The sequence below is a fragment of the Trachypithecus francoisi genome, unplaced genomic scaffold (genome assembly GCF_009764315.1).
Source record: "Trachypithecus francoisi isolate TF-2019V2 unplaced genomic scaffold, Tfra_2.0 Lachesis_group19, whole genome shotgun sequence".
NCBI classification, from domain to species: domain Eukaryota; kingdom Metazoa; phylum Chordata; class Mammalia; order Primates; family Cercopithecidae; genus Trachypithecus; species Trachypithecus francoisi.
This window is the reverse complement of record NW_022681464.1, coordinates 46,746,526-46,767,095: the sequence shown is the minus strand read 5'-3', so window position 1 is coordinate 46,767,095 and position 20,570 is coordinate 46,746,526. Positions and strand designations below refer to the sequence as shown.

At 41.9% G+C, this 20,570-nt stretch overlaps 1 protein-coding gene across 6 annotated transcripts in view; it reads left to right on the top strand.

The window, feature by feature from the left end:
* SPIRE1 (spire type actin nucleation factor 1) overlaps nucleotides 1-20,570 on the top strand; it is a 197,212-nt gene that overhangs the window by 67,622 nt on the left and 109,020 nt on the right. The window contains exon 1 of one of the 6 annotated variants that reach the window (XM_033178381.1): nucleotides 7,063-7,092. The exons of the other annotated variants lie outside the window; for them this stretch is intronic. Coding sequence (XP_033034272.1) covers nucleotides 7,078-7,092 — 15 coding nt within the window. The 5' untranslated portion in view covers nucleotides 7,063-7,077. Of the gene's footprint in view, nucleotides 1-7,062; nucleotides 7,093-20,570 lie in introns of those variants that run through there. 6 annotated transcript variants of the gene reach the window in all.

Sequence of the window (20,570 nt, the reverse complement as noted above, 5' to 3'; positions counted from 1 at the left end):
AGTAGCATACTAACATTTTTTAAAGCTAACAGTTTGCTAGACACTGTTGTAAGCTCTTTTCGTATATCATTTAATGTTGACAAGAACCTTATGAAGCAGGTACAGTTGTTATCCTCATTATACAGACACACTAACAGCTATAGAGAGAGAAACTTTCTCAAAATCATGCAGCATGTGAGTACTAGAGCCTAGATGTGACCAGAGGCAGCTGATTTCAGAGACTGCCTTGACATGACATTGTGACATCTCTTAAATTATTGCCACTGTTGAAAGCCTTTTGTCTGCTGGGATCCTACCTATATGTTTCTCGGCCTTTCCTGTCATGAAGTTTTTTGGTTTCTCAATTCCTTAACTTTTGGTTTTCTAATTAAAAATAATGCTTAACCTTTGAAAGATGAAATGTCGTAATATTCTGTATGTCATACAAAAGTATATGTGTATGTGTAAATGTTCCATTTGGCTTATTCATATTATTCAGACAGTCTTCATCCAGTTTTTTTGGTCTGATTTATAAGTTTTATTGGGAGGAGGTATTGTTTTAAAAAAATTATTTATTGTCCCGGCATGGTGGCTCATGCCTGTAATTCCAGCACTTTGGGAAGCCGAGGCAGGCGGATCACGAGGTCAAGAGTTCGAGACTAGCCTGACCAACATGGTGAAACCTCATCTCTACTAAAAATACAAAATGTAGCCGGGCATGGTGGTGCATGCCTGTAATCCCAGCTACTCAGGAGGCTGAGGCAGGAGAATCACTTGAACCCAGGAGGTGGAGGTTGCAGTGAACTGAGATCGCGCCACTGCACTCCAGCCTAGGTGACAGGGTAAGACTCCGTCTCAAAAAAAAAAAAAATTATTTATTTTTAATTTAGAGACAGGGCTTTGCTATGTTGCCCAGACTGGACTCAAACACCTAGGCTTAGGTGATCTTCCCATCTCAGCCACCAAGTAGCTAGGAGTACAAGTGCATGACACTATAGACCTGGCTAATTTGAGGGGAGATGTTCATAATTTTCCTATTGTGACTATGGATTTATTATTTTCACCTTGTAATTCTGACTGCCAGTTTTAGGTAAAATTTTCGAGTTTACGTTTTGAGACTATATTATTTGGTACAGGCAAGTTCATAATCATTATTTTTTGAAATACTTCTTTTGGTTCTTTTAATACTATTTTTCTTAAATTCATTTTTCTTTCTTCTTTTTATTTTTTTCTTGAGATGGAGTTTTGCTCTGTTACCCAGGCTCGAGTGCAGTGGCACCATCTCTCCTCACTGCAACCTCTGCTTCCCAGGTTCAAGAGATTCTCCTGCCTCAGCCTCCCAAGTTGCTGGGACTACAGACGTACACCACCATGCCCGGCTAATTTTTGTATTTTTAGTAAAGATGGGGTTTCACCATGTTGGCCAGGCTGGTCTCAAACTCCTGACCTCAAATGATCCGTCTGCCTCAACCTCCCAAAGTGCTTGGAATATAGGCGTGAGCCACTGTGCCCGGCCCATTTTTCTTTTTGATATTTCTTCTGATTTGTTTTTTCCTGGCATGTATTATATATTTCCATCCTTTTATATTAACCTTTCTGTGTCTTGCTTTAAGTCTATTTTTAATGAACAGTATGTTACTAGATTATCTCTTCTGTATCTCATTTAAGAGTCTGTCTTTTAATAAGCATGTTTTACCAGTTTATTTTTTTATTTTATTTTTTGTTTTATTTTATTTTATTTTTTTGAGACAGGGTCTCTCGCTGTCACCTAAGCTGAAGTGATCCTCCCATCTCAGCCTTTCAAGTAGCAAGGACTACAGGTGTGCACCACCACACCCAGCTAATTTTTTTTTTTTTTTTGTATTTTGTAGAGATGGGGTTTTGCCATTTTGCTCAGGCTGATCTTGAACTCCTGGGCTCAAGCAATCCATTCACCTCAGCCCCCCAAAAGTGCTAGGATTACAAGCATGAGCTACCTCACCTGGCCTTTTTCTTCTTCTTCTTTCTTCTTTCTTCTTCTTTCTTCTTTCTTCTTCTTCTTTCTTCTTCTTCTTTATTCTTTCTTCTTCTTTCTTCTTCTTCTTCTTCTTCTTTTCTTTTCTTTTCTTCTTCTTCTTTTCTTCCTCTTCTTCTTCCTCTTCTTCTTCCTCTTCTTCTTCCTCTTCCTTCTCCCTCTTCCTTCTCCCTCTTCCTTCTCCCTCTTCCTCTTCCTCCTCCTTCTTTCTTCTTCTTTTTTTTTTTTTTTGAGATGGAGTCTCGCTGTGTCGCCCAGGCTGGAGTGCAATGGCACAATCTCAGCCCACTGCAAGCTCCGCCTCCCGGGTTCACGCCATTCTCCTGCCTCAGTCTCCCGAGTAGCTGGGACTACAGGTGCCCACCACCACGCCCGGCTAATTTTTTGTATATTGGTAGAAACGGGGTTTCACCATGTTGGCCAGGATGGTCTTGATCTCCTGACCTCGTGATTGTGATCCACCTGCCTTCGCCTCCCAAAGTGCTGGGATTACAGGTGTGAGCCACTGTGCCCAGCCTTTGTTTGTTTTTGGAGACAGAGTCTCGCTCTGTCACCAGGCTGGAGTGTAGTGGTGCGATATCGGCTCACTGCTGCCTCCACCTCCCGAGTTCAAGTGATTCTGCCGCATCAACCTCCTGAGTAGCTGGGACTACAGGCACTTGCCACCACGCCCAGCTAATTTTTGTATTTTTAGTAGAGACGGGGTTTCACCATATTGGCCAGGATGGTCTCGATCTCTTGACCTCATGATCCGCCTGCCTTGGCCTCCCAAAGTGCTGGGATTACAGGCTTGCGCCACCATACCCAGCCTTTTTCTTCTTTAAATATAAGAGATCATCGTCTGTTGCCCATGTGTGGTCTCGAACTCCTGGGCTTAAGCAGTCCTCCTGTGTCTGCCTCTCAGAGTGGTGGGATTACAGGTGTGAGTCGCCGCACCTGGCCCCATGTACGTTTATTATGATTTCTGATATATTTGGACTGTATAATTACTGTATAATTATACAGTAATCTATTTATCTACTTGATATAGGGCCATGGTTCCCCTAAAGCAGGGAAACATACCACAGTTTAGCTTTATTTTTATGTATTTTTTTAAGTTGGAGATAGCTGGTCATTATCATTTGGGTGACATCGGAGCAGCAACATTAAATTTTTCCTTTTCTCAAATACTAATTTCTACTTTTTTTCATCTGCTCTACAAGAGACAGTTTTCTGAACATGCCTCTCTGCCTTTTCATTAACCATGTAAATAACTGGAAATAACCAAAGGGGATGGAAGCATAGAATGACTGGTTGAACTACAGACCTTGGGCTTTTCCTGTTTTCTAAGACACTGATTCTCTTAGTTGAAATTTACCATGGTTTATAGTTTATGAAACTGACTGGCATACAAAGGACTCAATTTGGATTTTGGTCTGCTGTGTTGTACCCATGATGTTTTGTTTGAGTTAAGTCATCTGTGGAGTTAGGAAATTCATTTGTCTTTAAGGAGCAAACTTTATGGGAATGTGAACCTTTTAGGGTTGCAGACAGTTGTTAATGAAACCTATGATTGAAAAAGTAGTTCATCAAGTTCCTTGTGTGTGTTCCTGAAACTAAGCATTTTAGAACAACAGTCTCTCCTAATGATTTTTTTTTTTTTTTTAACAGTCTCATTCTGTTGCCCAGGCTGGAGTGCAGTGGTGTGATCCTGGCTCACTGCAACCTCCGCCTCCTGGATTCAAGCGATTCTCATGCCTCAGCCAGCCGAGTAGCTGGGATTACAGGTGTGTGCCACCATGCCCGGCTAATTTTTGTATTTTTAGTAGAGATAGGGTTTTGCCATGTTGGCCAGGCTGGTCTCAAACTCCTGACCTCAGGTGATCCACCCGCCTTGACCTCCCAAAGTGCTGGGATTATAGGCATGAGCCACTACGCCTGGACTGTCATAATTAATTTTGACTCGGTAGGTATAGTTAGGGAAAAATGTTAGCAGGAATGATATTTTTCAGATTTAATCAGTATAGAGTATAAATAGTGTGGCTTTTTTACTTCTAAAAGTTTCATCTTTTAATCTTGGTTTTTTTAACCTTTTAGTGCCTTGTTTTTACTGTTTTCAAAATGGAAATTATACATTGTAGAGTGAAACCTTAATTAATGGTTACTAATCAAGTGCTGTAAGCAACTTAGATGAAAGTCACTTTAGTTCAAAGTACTATAGTAATATTTTAAATAAGCAGTTTGAGAACTTTCTGTGGAAATGACTAACACAGGATTATTGACTTAAATGCCGTGATTGCTTTGTGCTCTTTTGATGAGGTGGGGTGTGTTTGTTCCCCTTTCTTGGGGCTTGCCGGTCTCACCTGTGAGATTCTCAAGTCCTTTTCTATCATTACTTGGCCTGGAAACTCAATAAAGTGTTTGCTTACTTTAGTAGTTCAGTGGGTATTAAATAGAGCACCTGTCGTGTAAGGCCGTGTGCTGGGAAAAGGCAGGCCTAGTGATACATACTCTGCACCCGTGGGGATACGTGGAATCATGTGGCAAGAAGAAAAGGGAAGTTTTTTCCCTTAGAAAACGTCTCCAGTATTGAGGGACAGGCTGGGGTCGTCCGCACCACACCAGGAGTAACTAACTGTGCTGCTTTCTGTCCCACTGGAGAAAGCGTTTGTCGAACTCCTAACCCCAGGCAATCCACCTGCCTCCCAAGTGTTGGGGTTACAGGCGTGAGCCACCATGCCTGGCCCTGAAGACAGTGCTTCTGCGCGTGACTGAGAGTTATGAGGAAATTCTTTGCTGTGGGGTAGTTCATTTTTAAAAAAGCAGTGAAGTGTTTTAGCAAGAGAGGGACGTGATAAAATTGACATTTAAAAGAGAATACATTACTAGGCCAGGTGTGGTGGCTCACACCTGTAATCCCAGCACTCTGGGAGGCTGAGGCAGGTGGATCACCTGAGGTCAGGAGTTTAAGACCAGTCTGGCCAACATGGCAAAACCCCATCTCTACTAAAAATGCAAAAATTAGCTAGGCATGGTGGCACACACCTGTAACCCCAGCTACTTGGGAGGCTGAGGCAGGAGAATCGCTTGAACCTGGGAGGTAGAGATTGCAGTGAGCACCACTGCACTCCAGCCTACGTGACAGAGTGAGACTCCATCTCCAAAAGAAAAAAAAAAAAAAGAGGCCGGGCGCGGTGGCTCAAGCCTGTAATCCCAGCACTTTGGGAGGCCGAGACGGGCGGATCACGAGGTCAGGAGATCAAGACCATCCTGGCGAACACAGTGAAACCTCGTCTCTACTAAAAAATACAAAAAACTAGCCGGGCGAGGTGGCGGGCGCCTGTAGTCCCAGCTACTCGGGAGGCTGAGGCGGGAGAATGGTGTAAACCCGGGAGGCGGAGCTTGCAGTGAGCTGAGATCCGGCCACTGCACTCCAGCCTGGGCGACAGAGCGAGACTCCGTCTCAAAAAAAAAATACAAAAAAAAGAAAAAAAGAGAGAGAGAATACATTATTAGATGGCTAGGATACTATTTCAAACCTTTTCTCTCCAACCTTCCAATACCCTCTTCTTTCTCAATCTCATTTATGTTTTTTCACTCAAGAAAATAGAAGCAACCTGAAGAGAACTTTCACGTTGTCCCACTGCCAAGTCCACCTGCCTGCATCTTTACCACATACCTTCTCAAGGACATTACTTCTGAAATAACCAGAAGGAACTGTTTCTATCCTGTTTCCACTTCCTCTTACCGTGTTTTCACCAAGACCCACTCTGTGAAAACATCTCTTGTCAAGACCATCAAGCTAGACAGGAAGAAAATTAGAAGAATGTAGAATCAAGAGAAGAAAGTATTCAAAAATAAGATGAAGTCACCTGTGTCAAATTCTGGTGACAGGTGGTTTAAAGACTTGATGATTCAAGCAAACTGGCCTATGCTCAGGACTGGAAACAGACTGAAGTGGTAGAGTGAAGTACAGTGGTAATTCCAAAGCAGTTCTAGTTCTGATGCAAGAGTAGAGAGAGAACTTGATTTCTGGGATCTTTATTTTGTTTTGGAAATTTTCATAACCCCTGGCAAGTAAGGGGAATCATACCTTTGTCAATGTTGCTGCATGGTAATGCTCCCCAAGAAATTGTAGCAGCCTCTATATGTTTGTGATAAAATACATATAACAGTCACCATTTTTACAATCTTGATTGTACAGTTCAGTGGCATTTGCTATATAACCATTGCCACTGTTTCCCAAACTTTCTCAACATTCCAAATTGAAACTCTGTATTCATTCAGTAGTAACTTCCAGTCCCCTTTCCTCCTCTCCCGCTGCTGACCTTAAATCTACTTTCTGCTTCTCTGAATTTCCCTGTTCTGGATAGTTCATGTAAGTGGAATCATATAATAATTGCCTTTTAGTGTCTAGCTTCTTTCACTTAGCATGTTTTTAAGGTTCATCCATGTTGTAGCATGTAACAAATTTCATTCCTTTTAAAGGCTGAGTAATATTGCATTGTGCGCACAGCCCCACAGGTTTTAAAGTAGGCTTTATTACTAGTCAGTAGTGTGTGTGTGTGTGTGTGTGTGTGTGTGTGTGTATGTAAACTTTTTCCTTTCAGTGGAAAATTCCTGTCTTGTTCATAGCTTGGTTCAGATTTGATTGTCTTTGATGGTTTTGGGGTTTTTTTTTTCCTCCCTTCTCTTAAAAGCCTTTAAGGCCTAACTTTAAAAAAAAAAAATTCAAAAGGACCCATTTCCAAAATTGTATGTTTCTGCAAAGCAAGCCAGTCAAGTTCCTGTGATGATTGCTGAGGTTTTGCAGAGGCAGTTGATTATCGCCGCAAATTTTCTTTACTTCTGTTGAAGTACAGTTTACTCTGAGGCTTACTTAGAGGAAAAAAGTCAAAACCTCTGTGGTTCTTCAACTGTAACATTTGCATAAGCAGAACTCCACATATTTATAGCCTGTGTATTTCTTTTAGTATTTGAATTCTGTATTTTCTTACTGTCTTAGTCTGTTTGGGCTGCTATAACGGAATACCATAGACTGGGTGACCGAAGAGTAAGAGATTGATCCAGGGCTACACATTGGATAGTGGGTAGAGTCTCCGCTCATGATTACTAGTCTGGTAATCTGTTCACAGTGGAAGTACTTGTTCAGTTTTTTAAAAAATCAACCTTGAAGTATAATTTAAATATAATAAAATGCTGATAATGTAAATGTACAGTTTGATGAGTATGTAATCACTGCTCCAATCTTTTCATCACCCCAGAAAGTTTCCTGTGCAGTCAGTCCCCCAGCTCCAACTTCATATAAACTGAACTGTACAGAACGTGTTGTTTGTGCTGACTTTTCTTGCTAGCAGTGTTTTTGAGATTCATCTGTGTTGAGTGTACAGTAATAGTGTCCCTTTGTATTACTGGCTATTATTCCATTGTGTCAATATATTGCGATTTGTTTATCCATTCCTCTGTTGATGAACAGCTGGGTTAGTTACAGTTTTGGGTGATTGGTGCTATAAGCATTTAGGTATGAGTCTTTTTATGGATATATGCTTCTTATTTTTCTAGGGTAAACAGGAATGTAATTGGTGGATCATATGGTAAATGTATGTTTGAGTTTTGTAAGAAACTCCTAAACAACTTTACAGAATGGTTGCATGGTTTTGTATTCACAGCAGCAGTGTACATGTTCTAGTTTTCCACATCTTCACCAATACTTATTATTGTCAGTCTTTTTAATTTTAGTCATTCTAGAGGATGTAAAATGGTATCTCATTCTAATGTGCTTTTCCCTGATGCCTAGTGAGGTATAGCATTTATTCACATGCTTATCAGTCATTTATATATCCTCTTTTTGTAAGGTATATGTTGATATCTTTTGCCTACTTTTTATTGGATTGTTTATCTTATTGAGTTCTGTTTTTTAAAAAATACATTCTAGACTCAAGTTCTTGATAAGATAAATATACATATATGTAAAATAGATATTTTTGCCCAGCATGTGACTTGTCTTTTTATTGCTATTATTGTCTTTTGAAGAACAAAGTTTTAATTTTGATCAATTCTAATTTGTCAACTTTTTATTTTATGTTTAGTGTTTTTATGTATCTTGTGTAAGAAGTATTTGTCTACCTCATTGACAATGACTATGTAGAAATAGAAAACATAAAAATCTGCATGACACTACTCGTGTCATGCAGATTTTCTCCTTTTTTTCTAGAATATTCCTAGATTTAGCTTTTATATTTTGATATATGATCCATTTAAAAATAATTTTTGTAGATGGTATGAGGCAGGGGTCTGGGTTATTCATTTTTCAGATATATATTCAGTTGTTTCAGCACCATTTGTTGAATGATATCCTTTCCCCATTGAACTACCTTGGTACTTTCATTAAAAATCCATTTATCATGTAAATGTGGGACTATGGGATCCCAGTTTATCTGTTGACCCTTAGGCCAGGCCAGTATTAAACAGTGTTGATTACTGTAACTTTACTGTAAGTCTCTTTTTTTTTTTTTTTTTTGAGACGTAGTCTCACTCTGTTGCCTAGGCTGCAGTACAGTGGCGTGATCTCGGCCCACTGCAACTTCCACCTCCCAGGTTTGAGTGATTCTTCTGCCTCAGCCTCCTGAGTAGGTGGAACTACAGGCATATGCCACCACACCCGGGTAATTTTTTGTATTTTTAGTAGAGACGGGGTTTCCCCATGTTAGCCAGGATGATCTCAATCTCCTGACCTTGTGATCTGCTCGCCTTGGCCTCCCAAAATACTGGAATTACAGGCGTGAGCCACCGTGCCCGGTCTTTTTTTTTTTCTTTTTTGAGATGGAGTCTCCCTCTGTTGCCCAGGCTGGAGTGCAGTGGCACGATCTCGGCTCACTGCAGTCTCCACCTTCTGGGTTCAAGTGATTCTCCTGCCTCGGCCTCTCAAAGTGCTGGGATTACAGGCACGCGCCACCACACCTTGCTAATTTTCTTATTTTAGGTAGAGACGGGATTTTGCTGTGTCTACCAGGCTGGTCTCGAGCAGCCCCCACCTCAGCCTTGCAAAGTGCTAGGATGACAGAGGTGAGCCACCATGCCTGGTGATTGTAAGTCTTAAAATTAGGTAGTGTAAGTCATCCAGCTTTGTTATTCCTTTCCAAAATTGTTCTGGCTATTCTAGATAATTTGCATTTCCATATACTTTTTTTTTTTTTTTTGAGACGAGTCTCACTCTATCGCCCAGGCTGGAGTGCAGTGGCACGATCTCGGCTTACTGCAACCTCCACCTCCTGGGTTCAAGTGATTCTGTTGCCTCAGCCTCCTGAGTAGCTGGGATTACAGGCATGCGCCACCATGCCTGGCTAATTTTGTGTTTTTAGTAGAGACGAGGTTTCTCGATGTTGGTCAGGCTGTTCTCGAACTCCTGACCTCAGGTGATCCGCCCACCTCGGCCTCCCAAAGTGCTGGGATTACAGGCATGAGCCACCGTGTCTGGCCTCCATATACATTTTAAAATCAGTTTTTCAGTTTCTCTAAAAATCTTAACTAGGATTTTAAGATTGCGTTGACTTTAAGTCAGTTTGGAAAGAGCTAACGTTGTAACAGTATTAGTCTTTCAATCCGTAAATTTGGTATATTTCTCCATTTACTTAGACCTTTACTTTCTTTCAGCAGTGTGTAGTTTTCAGTGTTAGGATATTGCAAGTTGCTGTAGGCAGGAGTAACTCTTATGCAGATGCAAGTACATATGCCTATTTACCACTTTAAAAAGGCAGCAAAAGCATATCTAAACTTTAGGGAAAGGCCAGGCTCAGTAGTTCATGCCTGTAATACCAGCACTTTGGGAGAATCCCTTGAGACCAGTCTGGGTAACATAGCAAGACCCCATCATTATAAAAAAATACAAAAATTAGCTGGGCCTGGTTGTGTGCATCTGTAGTCCCAGCTATTCAGGAGGTTGAGGCAGGAAGATTGCTTAAACTCAGGGATTTGAGGTTATAGTGAGCTATGATCATGCTACTGCACTCTACCCTGGGCAACAGAATGAGACCCTGTGTCTAAATAAATAAATAATTACTAGGGGAAGATTTTTCTTTTTTGAGAAATGACTAGCTTTTTATTTTAATTTTTTTATTCTTTTTTACTCTTTTTGTTCACTGAGTCATAACTAGCCATTTTTGAGGATCTAGTTTGTCAGACTGAAGTCATGAATAATTGCTGTATCACTGTCAATAACTTCGATCCCTGTCTTTCTATCATTTTCAAATTTTTCCTCTCTACCTTCTTTTCATCACCATTCAAAACATGCTTAAAACTCTGGTCTTAAAAGACAGACTAGAAAACACCTACCTCTGCCCTGTCTTATCTCCAGCTACTGCCATGTATTTTCCGCTTTTCTTCATAGAATTTTCTGAGACTGGTGTGTACAAGTTTCTGTTTACTCACCCCGATTGCCCTTGCCAAAGTCTCCAATGACCTCCACCTCACTGAATCCAGTGGACGTGTGCTACAGTTCCTCTTCTTACTCACATTCAATACACATGACGATGCCTTTCTTCTTGAAATATTTTCTTTCTTTGGTTTTTGTGATACCACAGTTTTTGGATTTCATCCTTTTCTCCCTTTCCCAACCCTGTTGCTCCTTTACACTCCGATCTCTTGGTTTGTCATCCTCTGGCCAGCCACTGAATGTTTAGTTCTTCTCCTGTCTGCATTCTCTCCTTAGGCTGTCTCATACACTCTGCGACTTCACTAACCAATGATACGCCAGGGAATCGCACCGTATGTTCCTAGCCCATGGCTTGCCTTTGCCACCCACACAGCTGCCTGTCTAGTGTCTGTGATTGTGTTCCCCACAGTTATTGAACTTGCCATCTTTCTCATCCAAACTGTTTTTCCTCCAGTTTTCCATATCAGTAAATTCTACCACTATCCCTACTAGCCCAAGCTAGAAACCCGGGAATCATTTTTTTTTTCTGCCTACATTTAATGCATTGTGAAGTCCTGTCTATTCTACCTCCTAAAGACTCTTTCTCTATCTACCTACTATTATTAGCCATCGCAGGAAACCATCAGCCGTATGTTTGACTCTACTGCAGTAGCCTCCTGTTTGATCTTCCTGCATCTGCTCTAGCCCATTTCTAATCCATTCTCCAACACTGTATTTTTTAAGCTACATTACCTGTATATATATTTTTAAATTACTACTTTATTTTTTTAGAGCAGTTTTAGGTTTACAGAAAAATTGCTCAGAAAGTACAGAGAATTCTCACATAATCTTAAGTCACTTTCTCCTGTTATTAATATCTTGCATTAATGCAGTACAATTGATGAACCAATACTGATACATTAAAAATTAGAAGTCGGCTGGACGCGTTGGCTCACACCTGTAATCCCAGCACTTTGGGAGGCTGAGGTGGGCAGATCATGAGGTCAGGAGATGAAGACCATCCTGGCTAACACAGTGACACCCCGTCTCTACTAAAAATACAAAAAAATTAGCCGGGCGAGGTGGCGGCGCCTGTAGTTCTGGCTACTCGGGACACTGAGGCAGGAGAATGGCGTGAACCCGGGAGGCGGAGCTTGCAGTGAGCCGAGATTGCGCCGCTGCACTCCAGCCTGGGCGACAGAGCGAGAATCCGTGTCAAAGGAAAAAAAAAAGAAAAATTAAAAGTCGATAGTACATAGGGTTCACTTTTTATGTTTTACATTCTATGGGTTTTGACAGATATATGATTACACATGTCCATCATTACTGTTATATAGATAGCTCATTTCTTCTTTATCTTTGAATATTACTCCATTATCTGGATTTACCACAGTTTGTTTACCCATTCACCTATTGAGGAACATCTTGGTTGCTTCTAAGTGTGACTATAAGGATTCATCTGCAGGTTTTTGTATGGACATAGTTTAAACTTATTTGGGTAAATACCAAGAAGCATATTTGCCGGATCATTTGGTAATGATGTGTTTAGTTTTGTAAGAAACTGCTAAATTGTCCCCCAATTTTGCATTCCCGAGAGTTTCTGTTGCTCCACATCCTTGCTAGCATTTGGTATTATCAGTATTTTATATTTTAGTCACTCTCAGAGGGGTGTAGTAGTATCTCGTGATTTGCAGTTCCTCATTGGCATATGATGTAGAGCATGTTTTCATATGCTTATTTGCCATCTGTATATCTTCTTTGGTGTGGTGTACATTCACATTCTTTGCCTATTATATAATTGGGTTGTTTTCTGACTGGATTTTAATAATTCTTTGTATATTTTGGATACCAGTTCTTCATTAGATATGTGTTCTACAGATATTTTCTTCCAGTCTGTGACTTGGTCATTTTATTCTCTGAAAAATGTCTTTAATAAAGTCCAGCTTGGTCAGTTCTTTCTTTCATGGGTTGTGTTTTGATGTTGTATCTAAAACATCATTGTCAAACCCAATGCTGCCTGTCTTCTAGGAGTTTTATATTTTCGGATTTTATATTTAGTTCTATCATCCCTTTTGAGTTAATTTTTGTGAAAGGTTTAAGGTCCATGTCTAGATTCATATTTTTACTTGTGCACGTACAGTTGTTCCAGAACCATTTGATGAAAAGACAATCTTGGCTTCATTTTGTATTGCTTTTGCTCCTTTGTGAAAGATCAGTTGACTCTATTTGTGTGAGTGCATTTCTCGGCTCTGTACTCTGTCCCATTGATCTATTTTATCATTTCTTTTGCCAGTACCACAGTGTATCTTCTATGTAAAAAAATTTTTTTAACAATTTTTTTTTGTTTGTTTTCGAGACAGGGTCTCATTCTGTTACCCTTGCTGGAGTGCAGTGGTGCCAACATGGCTCACTGCAGTTTTTTCTGGGCTCAAGCTATCCTCTTGCCTCAACCTCCCAAATAGCTGGGACGCAGGTGCATGCCACCACGCCTGAGTAATTTTTTAATTCTGTGTAGAGACAGGCTTGGTGTGGTGGCTCATGTCTGTAATCCTAGCACTGTGTGAGGCTGAGGCAAGAGGATCAGTTAAGGCCAGGTGTTTGGGACAGTTTGGGCAACATAGTGAGACCCTGTCTCTTAAAAAAAAAAATGAGGTGAGATCATCTTGGTCCACAAAACATATCAGTATCCTGTATTACTTTTATTTGAAAAAGACCCATATCCTTGAGATAGCCTGTTTGAGCCCCATATGATTATGTAATTGACCCCCCAACTCCCAACTACTGGTCTAGCTTCATCCTCGCTCTTCCTATAGTCATTAGGATTTTTCTCAGTCATTCCATGTTCTTCTTGACCTCTGGTCCTTCATACTCAGTATTTCCTGTTTCTGGAACTCTGCTGTAACCCCTTCTGCTCCTGTGTAACTCCTACTTGTCTTTCAGGTGTCTGTTTAAACTTTACTCTCTTAGTGAGGGCTTCCGTGACGCCAGACTAGGTTGTAATTCCCTGTTATATGCTCCCATGACACCTTCTCGTTATTGTAATGTTTAAATTGGTTATATGAGTCAGTTTATTATCTGTTCTCCCCAAGTCAAAAGCTCTATGAAGGCCATAGACCTCCTCTGTTTTCTTCATTGCTGTATCTCCATTGCCACATACACTTTGCTCTTAGGAAATGTCTGTTGACTGAATTAGTGAAGGGAATTATGCACAGTGGACATTAGCTAGGTTAATAGAAAATTATGCTTTTGAGGGATAGAGTTATTAGATGTGGGATTACAATAGTATTTAGAGATTGTGACAGTATTTTATTAAAGCTTTATAGTATTTTTGTGAACACAGTGGAAAAATGTGAGATCATTTTAGGAAGTGAGGTTGCAATCAGTGTCAGCATGGGGACAATGTCTCTGGTGTCCTGAAGGGCTTCTTAGTTGGGACTTATCTTTAAATCAATTTTCTAAAGACGCAGAATGCATACCCAGACTGGCCAGTTTTGGTCTGGGAGTAATGGAGAATGTGTTAGGTGGCAGACTCTAGATTTTACATGATTCTACCAAGCTAAAATGATGGTTCAAAATAAATAGGGGTCGGGCGTGGTGGCTCACACCTGTAATCCTAGCACTTTGGGAGGCTGAGGCAGGCGGATCACTTCAGGTCAAGAGTTTGAGACCGGCCTGGCCAATATAGTGAAACCCGACCTCTACTAAAAATACAGAAATTAGCTGAGCACAGTGGATGGCACCTGTAGTCCCACCTACTCAGGAGGCTGAGGCAGGAGAATTGCTTGAACCCGGGAGGCAGAGGTTGCGGTGAGCCGAGAATGTGCAACTGCATTTCGGTCTGGGCGACAAAGTGAGGCTCCATCTCAAAAAAATAAAATTAATAAATAAATAGGATAAGATAGGTTTGAGATAAATTTATGTAACCTTTTACCAGGTCTGAAAAACATCTTTCACAAGCTAAAAAAAAGAAACACACACTAAAGGAGAAATATGCTTAACTATTATGATGTGTGTGACTTGGCCATTATGGTTGACTGTAAATCCAAAGGGTTGATAATTTAATGAGCTTACCAGAAATCTGAATACTGAACTGGGTGTATTTATGTGGTGTGGAACAGGGAAAGTCCTCATTTGGTGTGTTCTCTGATGATTATACAACACATGGAATAGGATTTAATTCTTGAAGCCACCTTTTAGACCAAGAATGACAGAGTAGGAGATGTCCAGGTGTGCAGCTCTGTGGGAGAGAATTCTGGATATGGAATTCCATAAGTAAGGAGGACTCCAGCCTGGCTTTGTTACATATTAACTGCCTCAGTTTTCTCGTGTTTAAAATGAGAAAAATTAATGTCTGCTTCCTAGGATGATTGTAATGTATAGAGGAAAACATACTCCTAAAGTGCTCTACAGATATAAGGACATCACAGTATTTCATTGACAAGGAGACTTGAAGAAACTTTTCTGGTTTTCGTTTTAAAAATTTTAAGCTGGAAAGGAGGGGATTTTGGTAATGAAGCATGACGACAAAGGGCAGTAGCAGCTGCTGTTTGTTGGATGAGGACTGAAAGGCCTGGGCGCCGTGCTCAGCAACCTTGATATTTGATATAGGTCATCTCCATTTCAACAGATTTGACATTTAAGACTCACGCTATCTATTGCTATTTACACATGTTAAACAAAAATCTTAAAGCACCTACTCCATGTAGAGCAAAGTGTTGCATTCTAGCAAATACCAAGAAGAATCATACTTGATCATGCCAGCAAAGGAGACAAATATGGACTCCAGTACTCTTAGGAAGTCAGAGTCTGCACGAAGAGGGGCTGGGTGAAGGGGAGTAACACGGTGCCGGGAAGACTTGGTTATGGGATGGGTGGTGGGTGCTCTGCACGAAGCAGTGGTGTTAGTGTGTGCTACTGTTCAACAGTGAGGCTGCCCTCCGTGGTCGGACCTGGCAGCTAGAGAACAAGCAGTTCCACCTGTGTGTCGGTTGACCCCACACAGGATAAACAAGTAGATATGACATTGTAGTAGCCTTACATTTTAGAATATGTGGTTTTATTGAGTACCCTCTTTTCTTCTACCCCATGTCAATTGGCTGGGCTTTAAAACCACTTGTTCCATTTAGCTCTAAAACTTTACACTGTAATTCATGTTCATTTTAACGAATGTCAGAGGCCCCGGAAATGTCCAGGGGGGTGGGGGGGCTGGTGCTACTCTGACAGGACATGAGCAACGGTTTTCCATCGGCCTCGAGACTAGTATGTAATAAGTATGTATCTATGCAAAGTCACCTGTCCAGGTACTCTTATGTTTCAGTCATTTTTCTGGTGGTCCCCCCCTTGTCTCCAGTTCAAGACAGTGTCTGAAGAACTAGGTATATGCTTCTCTGGCAAAATATTAGACATTCCCTCAATCCAATGAAAGTGATGAGTCAGCTGGTGCACATGCCAGTGTAATAATGCCAAGTCTTTTTTTGCCTGTGTTTCTTTTTTTTTTTTTTTTTTTTTCTGAGACAGAGTCTTGCTCTGTTGCCCAGGCAGGAGTGCAGTGGCCAATCTCAGCTTACTGCAAGCTCCGCCTCCCAGGTTCACGCCATTCTCCTGCCTCAGCCTCCCAAGTAGCTGGGACTACAGGTGCCCGCCACCATACCCAGCTAATTTTTTTGTATTTTTTTTAGTAGAGACAGGGTTTCACCATGTTAGCCAGGATGGTCTCGATCTCTTGACTTCGTAATCCACCCACCTTGGCCTCCCAAAGTGCTGGGATTACAGACGTGAGCCACCACACCTGGCCATGTTATGCCTGTATTTCTAAGAGTATGGGTTAATTTTAGAACTACTTTCTGGCTCAGGTTTAAGTTAGGAAAGGTGAGTACATTTGGGACATTTAACCAGACCAGATATCCTTGGGCTAGCAGTTCCTCCAGGATGTTTCAGAGCTGTTCAGGCTGGATCACCACTACAGTGATCTGCTGGAATGACAAAGATGGAAGTAACAGGTATTTCTCCTATGTTCATAAGTTTCATATCTAACTTTAAACCATATATGTCTGAGAGGAAAGAATTTATATCTTGGCTCATGCATTCATTAACTTTTGAGTCCTAACTGTTTATAAAATAATATGGAGATATAAAGAGGAATTACAGAAGGATTTTGCCTTCAAGGAGCTTAGTCTTGTTGGAGAATTAAGATAGGTATATAATTAGCCATAATCCAAAGTAACAAGTGAAATGTACCACATAAACATGCAAATTAACATCATGAAGATTCTGAAGAAAAAAATAGTTGTTTTGATTAATTCATAGAGATTGTGATGTGATGGTAGAATCAGGGATACCAAGGCATCATAGAGGAGATTCTTTAGAGAAAGGGGATGGAAAGATGAGTGGAGTTGGACATACAAAATGCAGGAGAAAGGCTATGCAGAAAATAGGAACGATACTGAACAGTGGCCTAGAGACGAGAAAGTGTAGAGCATATAAAGGAAAGAGTAAGAAATCAGTGTAGCTGGACAGCAGCATACATGAGTGATGATGAAATTAGGTTGCAAAGGTAACTTTGTAGTAAGATGAGAAAAATGATTGGCACATAAGAGTGGATTTGTCATTTAAAACCTACGTTCCCCCCGTGGGAAGGTCCAGAAAATACTTTCACCATAACTGTGAAAAATAAATGAGTAAGGGGAACCCCAGCATCCTTGAAGTACTCCGATCACTCTTCTGCGTATGCCAGACCTTACAGTGGGAACTCTGGTCACTGAATTGGGAAACCTAAATGCAATGGAAATAATTGGATCCCAGGGCGGCAGGAGCCAAATGGTGGCCCTCAGTCACCAAAGGCAAGGCAGACATGATTACCATAATGAACAGCAGAGTTGAAGCAGCAGTCATAATAGTCCAACTCACAAAGACCAGTGGCTTTGGTTATTTGATCATGGCATTCCTATAAGTAAAATGGGAAACGTACTAAATTCTTACTTGATTTGTATAAGAAGGAAAGTTACAGGTTAAGTAAACAAAACTCAAACTTGATTAATAAAAACAGAGAGTCATGACCCTCAGTCAGTTCCCATACTTGAGCCATTTCCAGACCCAGAACCCATTGAATGTAGGGAGGTTGAATTCCCTTAAGGAAGGATCCTGGTACTATACCAAAAATTTATATTTTGTTAATCCTTCCCCAAAGGACTTAGGGCTTTTTACCAGTGTAACTGCATATTGGGGAAAAAGAAGTAATCAGACCTTTTAGGGATGGCTGGACACAGAGTCTGAACTGATACTGATTCCAGGAGACCCAAAATATTACTGTGATCCACCAGTTAAGAATAATATTATGTGGGCTATTCTGGGTCCTTTGCCTTTTTATATAAACTTTAGAATTAGTTTAATATCTGCAAAATAATTTGCTGAAATTTGGATTGCATTGAATCTGTAGATCAAGCTGGAAAGAACTGACATCTTGACAATGAGTCTTCCTGTCCATGAATATGGAATGTCTCTCCGTGTCTTTAGTTCTTTCATTTTGTTGATCAGTATTTTGTATTTTTCCTTATACAGATCTTGTGTGTATTTTGTTAGATTTACACCTCAGTATTTTATTTTGGGGGGTGCTCATGTAAGTGGTATTGTATTTTTAATTTCAAATTCTACTTGTTCATTGCTGGTATGTATTAAAATGACTGACTTTTGTATATTAACCTTGAATCCTGCAACCTTGCTATAATTGCTTATTAGTTCCAGGGGGATTTTGTTCATTCTTGTGCCCAATGCCCACTGTAACCACTACCTGGCTACTGTCTGTGTTTCCCCAAGGCGCTGTGGCTCTACAGTCAGCCGGTAGCAAAGCCAGCCAGGCCTCTGTCCTTCCCCCAGACCCCAGGTAGGTCTAGAGATGCTGTCTGGTCACTAGAGACTGGAGTCAGAAACTTTAGAAATCTACTTCCTGTTCTGCCTGGTATTCTGCTCTACTGTGGCTGAGCTAGCACTCAAACCATGGGACACAGTCCTTCCCACTCCTCCCTCGCCTCTTCCACAGGAAGAGGAGCCTCACCCCATGGCCACCACCAAGGCCCATGGGGAGTACTGCCAGGCTACTGCTTATATTCATTGAGGGCCCAAGGCCTTTTCAGCCAATTTTTAGTGAATGCTGCCAGGCCCTGGGACTCACCCTTCAGGGCAGTGGGCTCTCCTCTGGCCCAGGGCACATCCGGAAACGCTGTCCTAGAGCCAAGTCCTCTTACTGGGAGCCGCAAGAGCCCACTTGGTGCTCTGCCCCATGGTGGCCAAGCTGGTACCTAAGTTGCAAGACAAAGCCCCTTTGATTTTTCCCTCCGCTTTAGTCCAACACAAGAAGTCTCCCCGTAGCCACCACAGCTGGGAAGGGGCTGGGTCTCCCCTGGAGCCAACTCATCCTGTAGTCTCACCCACGGCCCGTGGCATACCACCTGGGTATTGCTGCTGATTCTTCAGGGCCCAAGGACTCGTTAGTCAGCAAGTGATGAATCCTGCCAAGACTGGGTCCTCCTGTTCAAGGCAGCAGGTTCCCTTCTGCCCCAGGGTATACCTAGAAATGCATTAGCTAGGGCCTGGAACGGGGTCTCATGACTCTGCCTGGTGTTCTTGTAGCAGGAAGAGCCGCAGACAAAACTCCTCAGACACCGAATTAGAGAAGGAAGGGGTTTATTCCACCGGGAGCATCGGTAAGACTTCCTGTCTCAAGAGCCGAGCTCCCCCAGTAAGCAATTCCTGTCCTTTTTAAGGGCTCACAACTCTTAGGGGGTCTGTGTGAGAGGGTCATGATCGATTGAGCAAGCAGGGGGTATGTGACTGGGGGCCGCATACACAGGTAGTTAGAAGGGAACAGAATAGGACAGGGATCTTCACAGTGCTTTTTTAATGCAAATAGCCTATTAGGTCAGGGGTTGATCTTTAACTACCAGGCCCAGGGTGTGGCGCCGGGCCATCTGCTTGTGGATTTCATTTCTGCCTTTTAGTTTTTACTTTTTCTTTCTTTGGAGGCAGAAATTGGGCATAAGACAATATGAGGGGTGGTTTCTGTCTTACTGTGGCTGAAGCTGGTATCCGCTATGCAAGACATAGTCCTCTTTATTCTTCCCTCTCCTCTCTTCAAGTGGAAAAAAGGGGCCTCTTTCGGAGCCCCGGACTGTGCTGCCTGGCATTGGGAGAGGGGTAGTGCAAGCACTCTTTTAGCCGTCCTGGCTGGTGTCTCAGTAGGTCACGTACCACACAAGTCCACTGGCTCTGAGCCCAGCTCAGCACCAGGACTTGCCAGGAGTTGCAGTCCTTGTGGCTTAGAGTGCCTTTCAAGTTCATTTAGAGCCACCAGGGCACTTAAGCTCGCATTGGTAAGGCTTGCCAGAACTCAAGTTCCCACTACTGGGATAGGCGTTTGAGCGATTCCTCTCTGGCTAGGGCTGGTCTAAATGTTCGCTTTGTAAGTGGGCATTGGCCTCAGCCCGATTTACTTTCCCCTGTGACAGGACAACACTGAATTTGGTGCAAAGTCTCATAATTGCTGTGCTTTTCTTCTCCCAAGCACATAGATTCTCTCTCTGTGGCCCATGGCCGAGGCCAGGAGGTGGGGGAGGGGTGGCGTCAGCAATTCAAGACTGTCTTTCCTACACTCTTTGGTGCATCTTTCAGTGATCTGAAGTTAAAACCTGGTACTGATTTCTGGTTCTTATGAAGGTGCCTTTTTTGTGATAGTTGTTAAATTTGGTGTTCCTGCAGGCTGATGATCAATAAAGCCATCTATTCTCTCCCAACCCAGATTTTTTTTTTTTTTTTTTCTGAGATGGAGTCTCAAATGGAGTCTGAGATGTCGTCCAGGCTGGAGTGCAGTGGCGTGATCTTTGCTCACTGCAAGCTCCGCCTCCCGGGTTCACGCCATTCTCCCGCCTCAGCCTCCCAAGTAGCTGGGACTATAGGCGCCCCTCACAACGCCTGTCTAATTTCGTGTTTGTATTTTTAGTAGAGACGGGGTTTCACCGTGTTAGCCAGGATGGTCTCAATCTCCTGACCGCGTGATCCGCCCGCCTCGGCCTCCCGAAGTGCTGGGATTACAGGCGTGAGCCACCATGCCTGGCCACAACCCAGACTTTTAAGAATAAAATTCTATAACTTTTTGAAAAGATTGCTACTAAATATTTTATTTTATATGTACAAAAA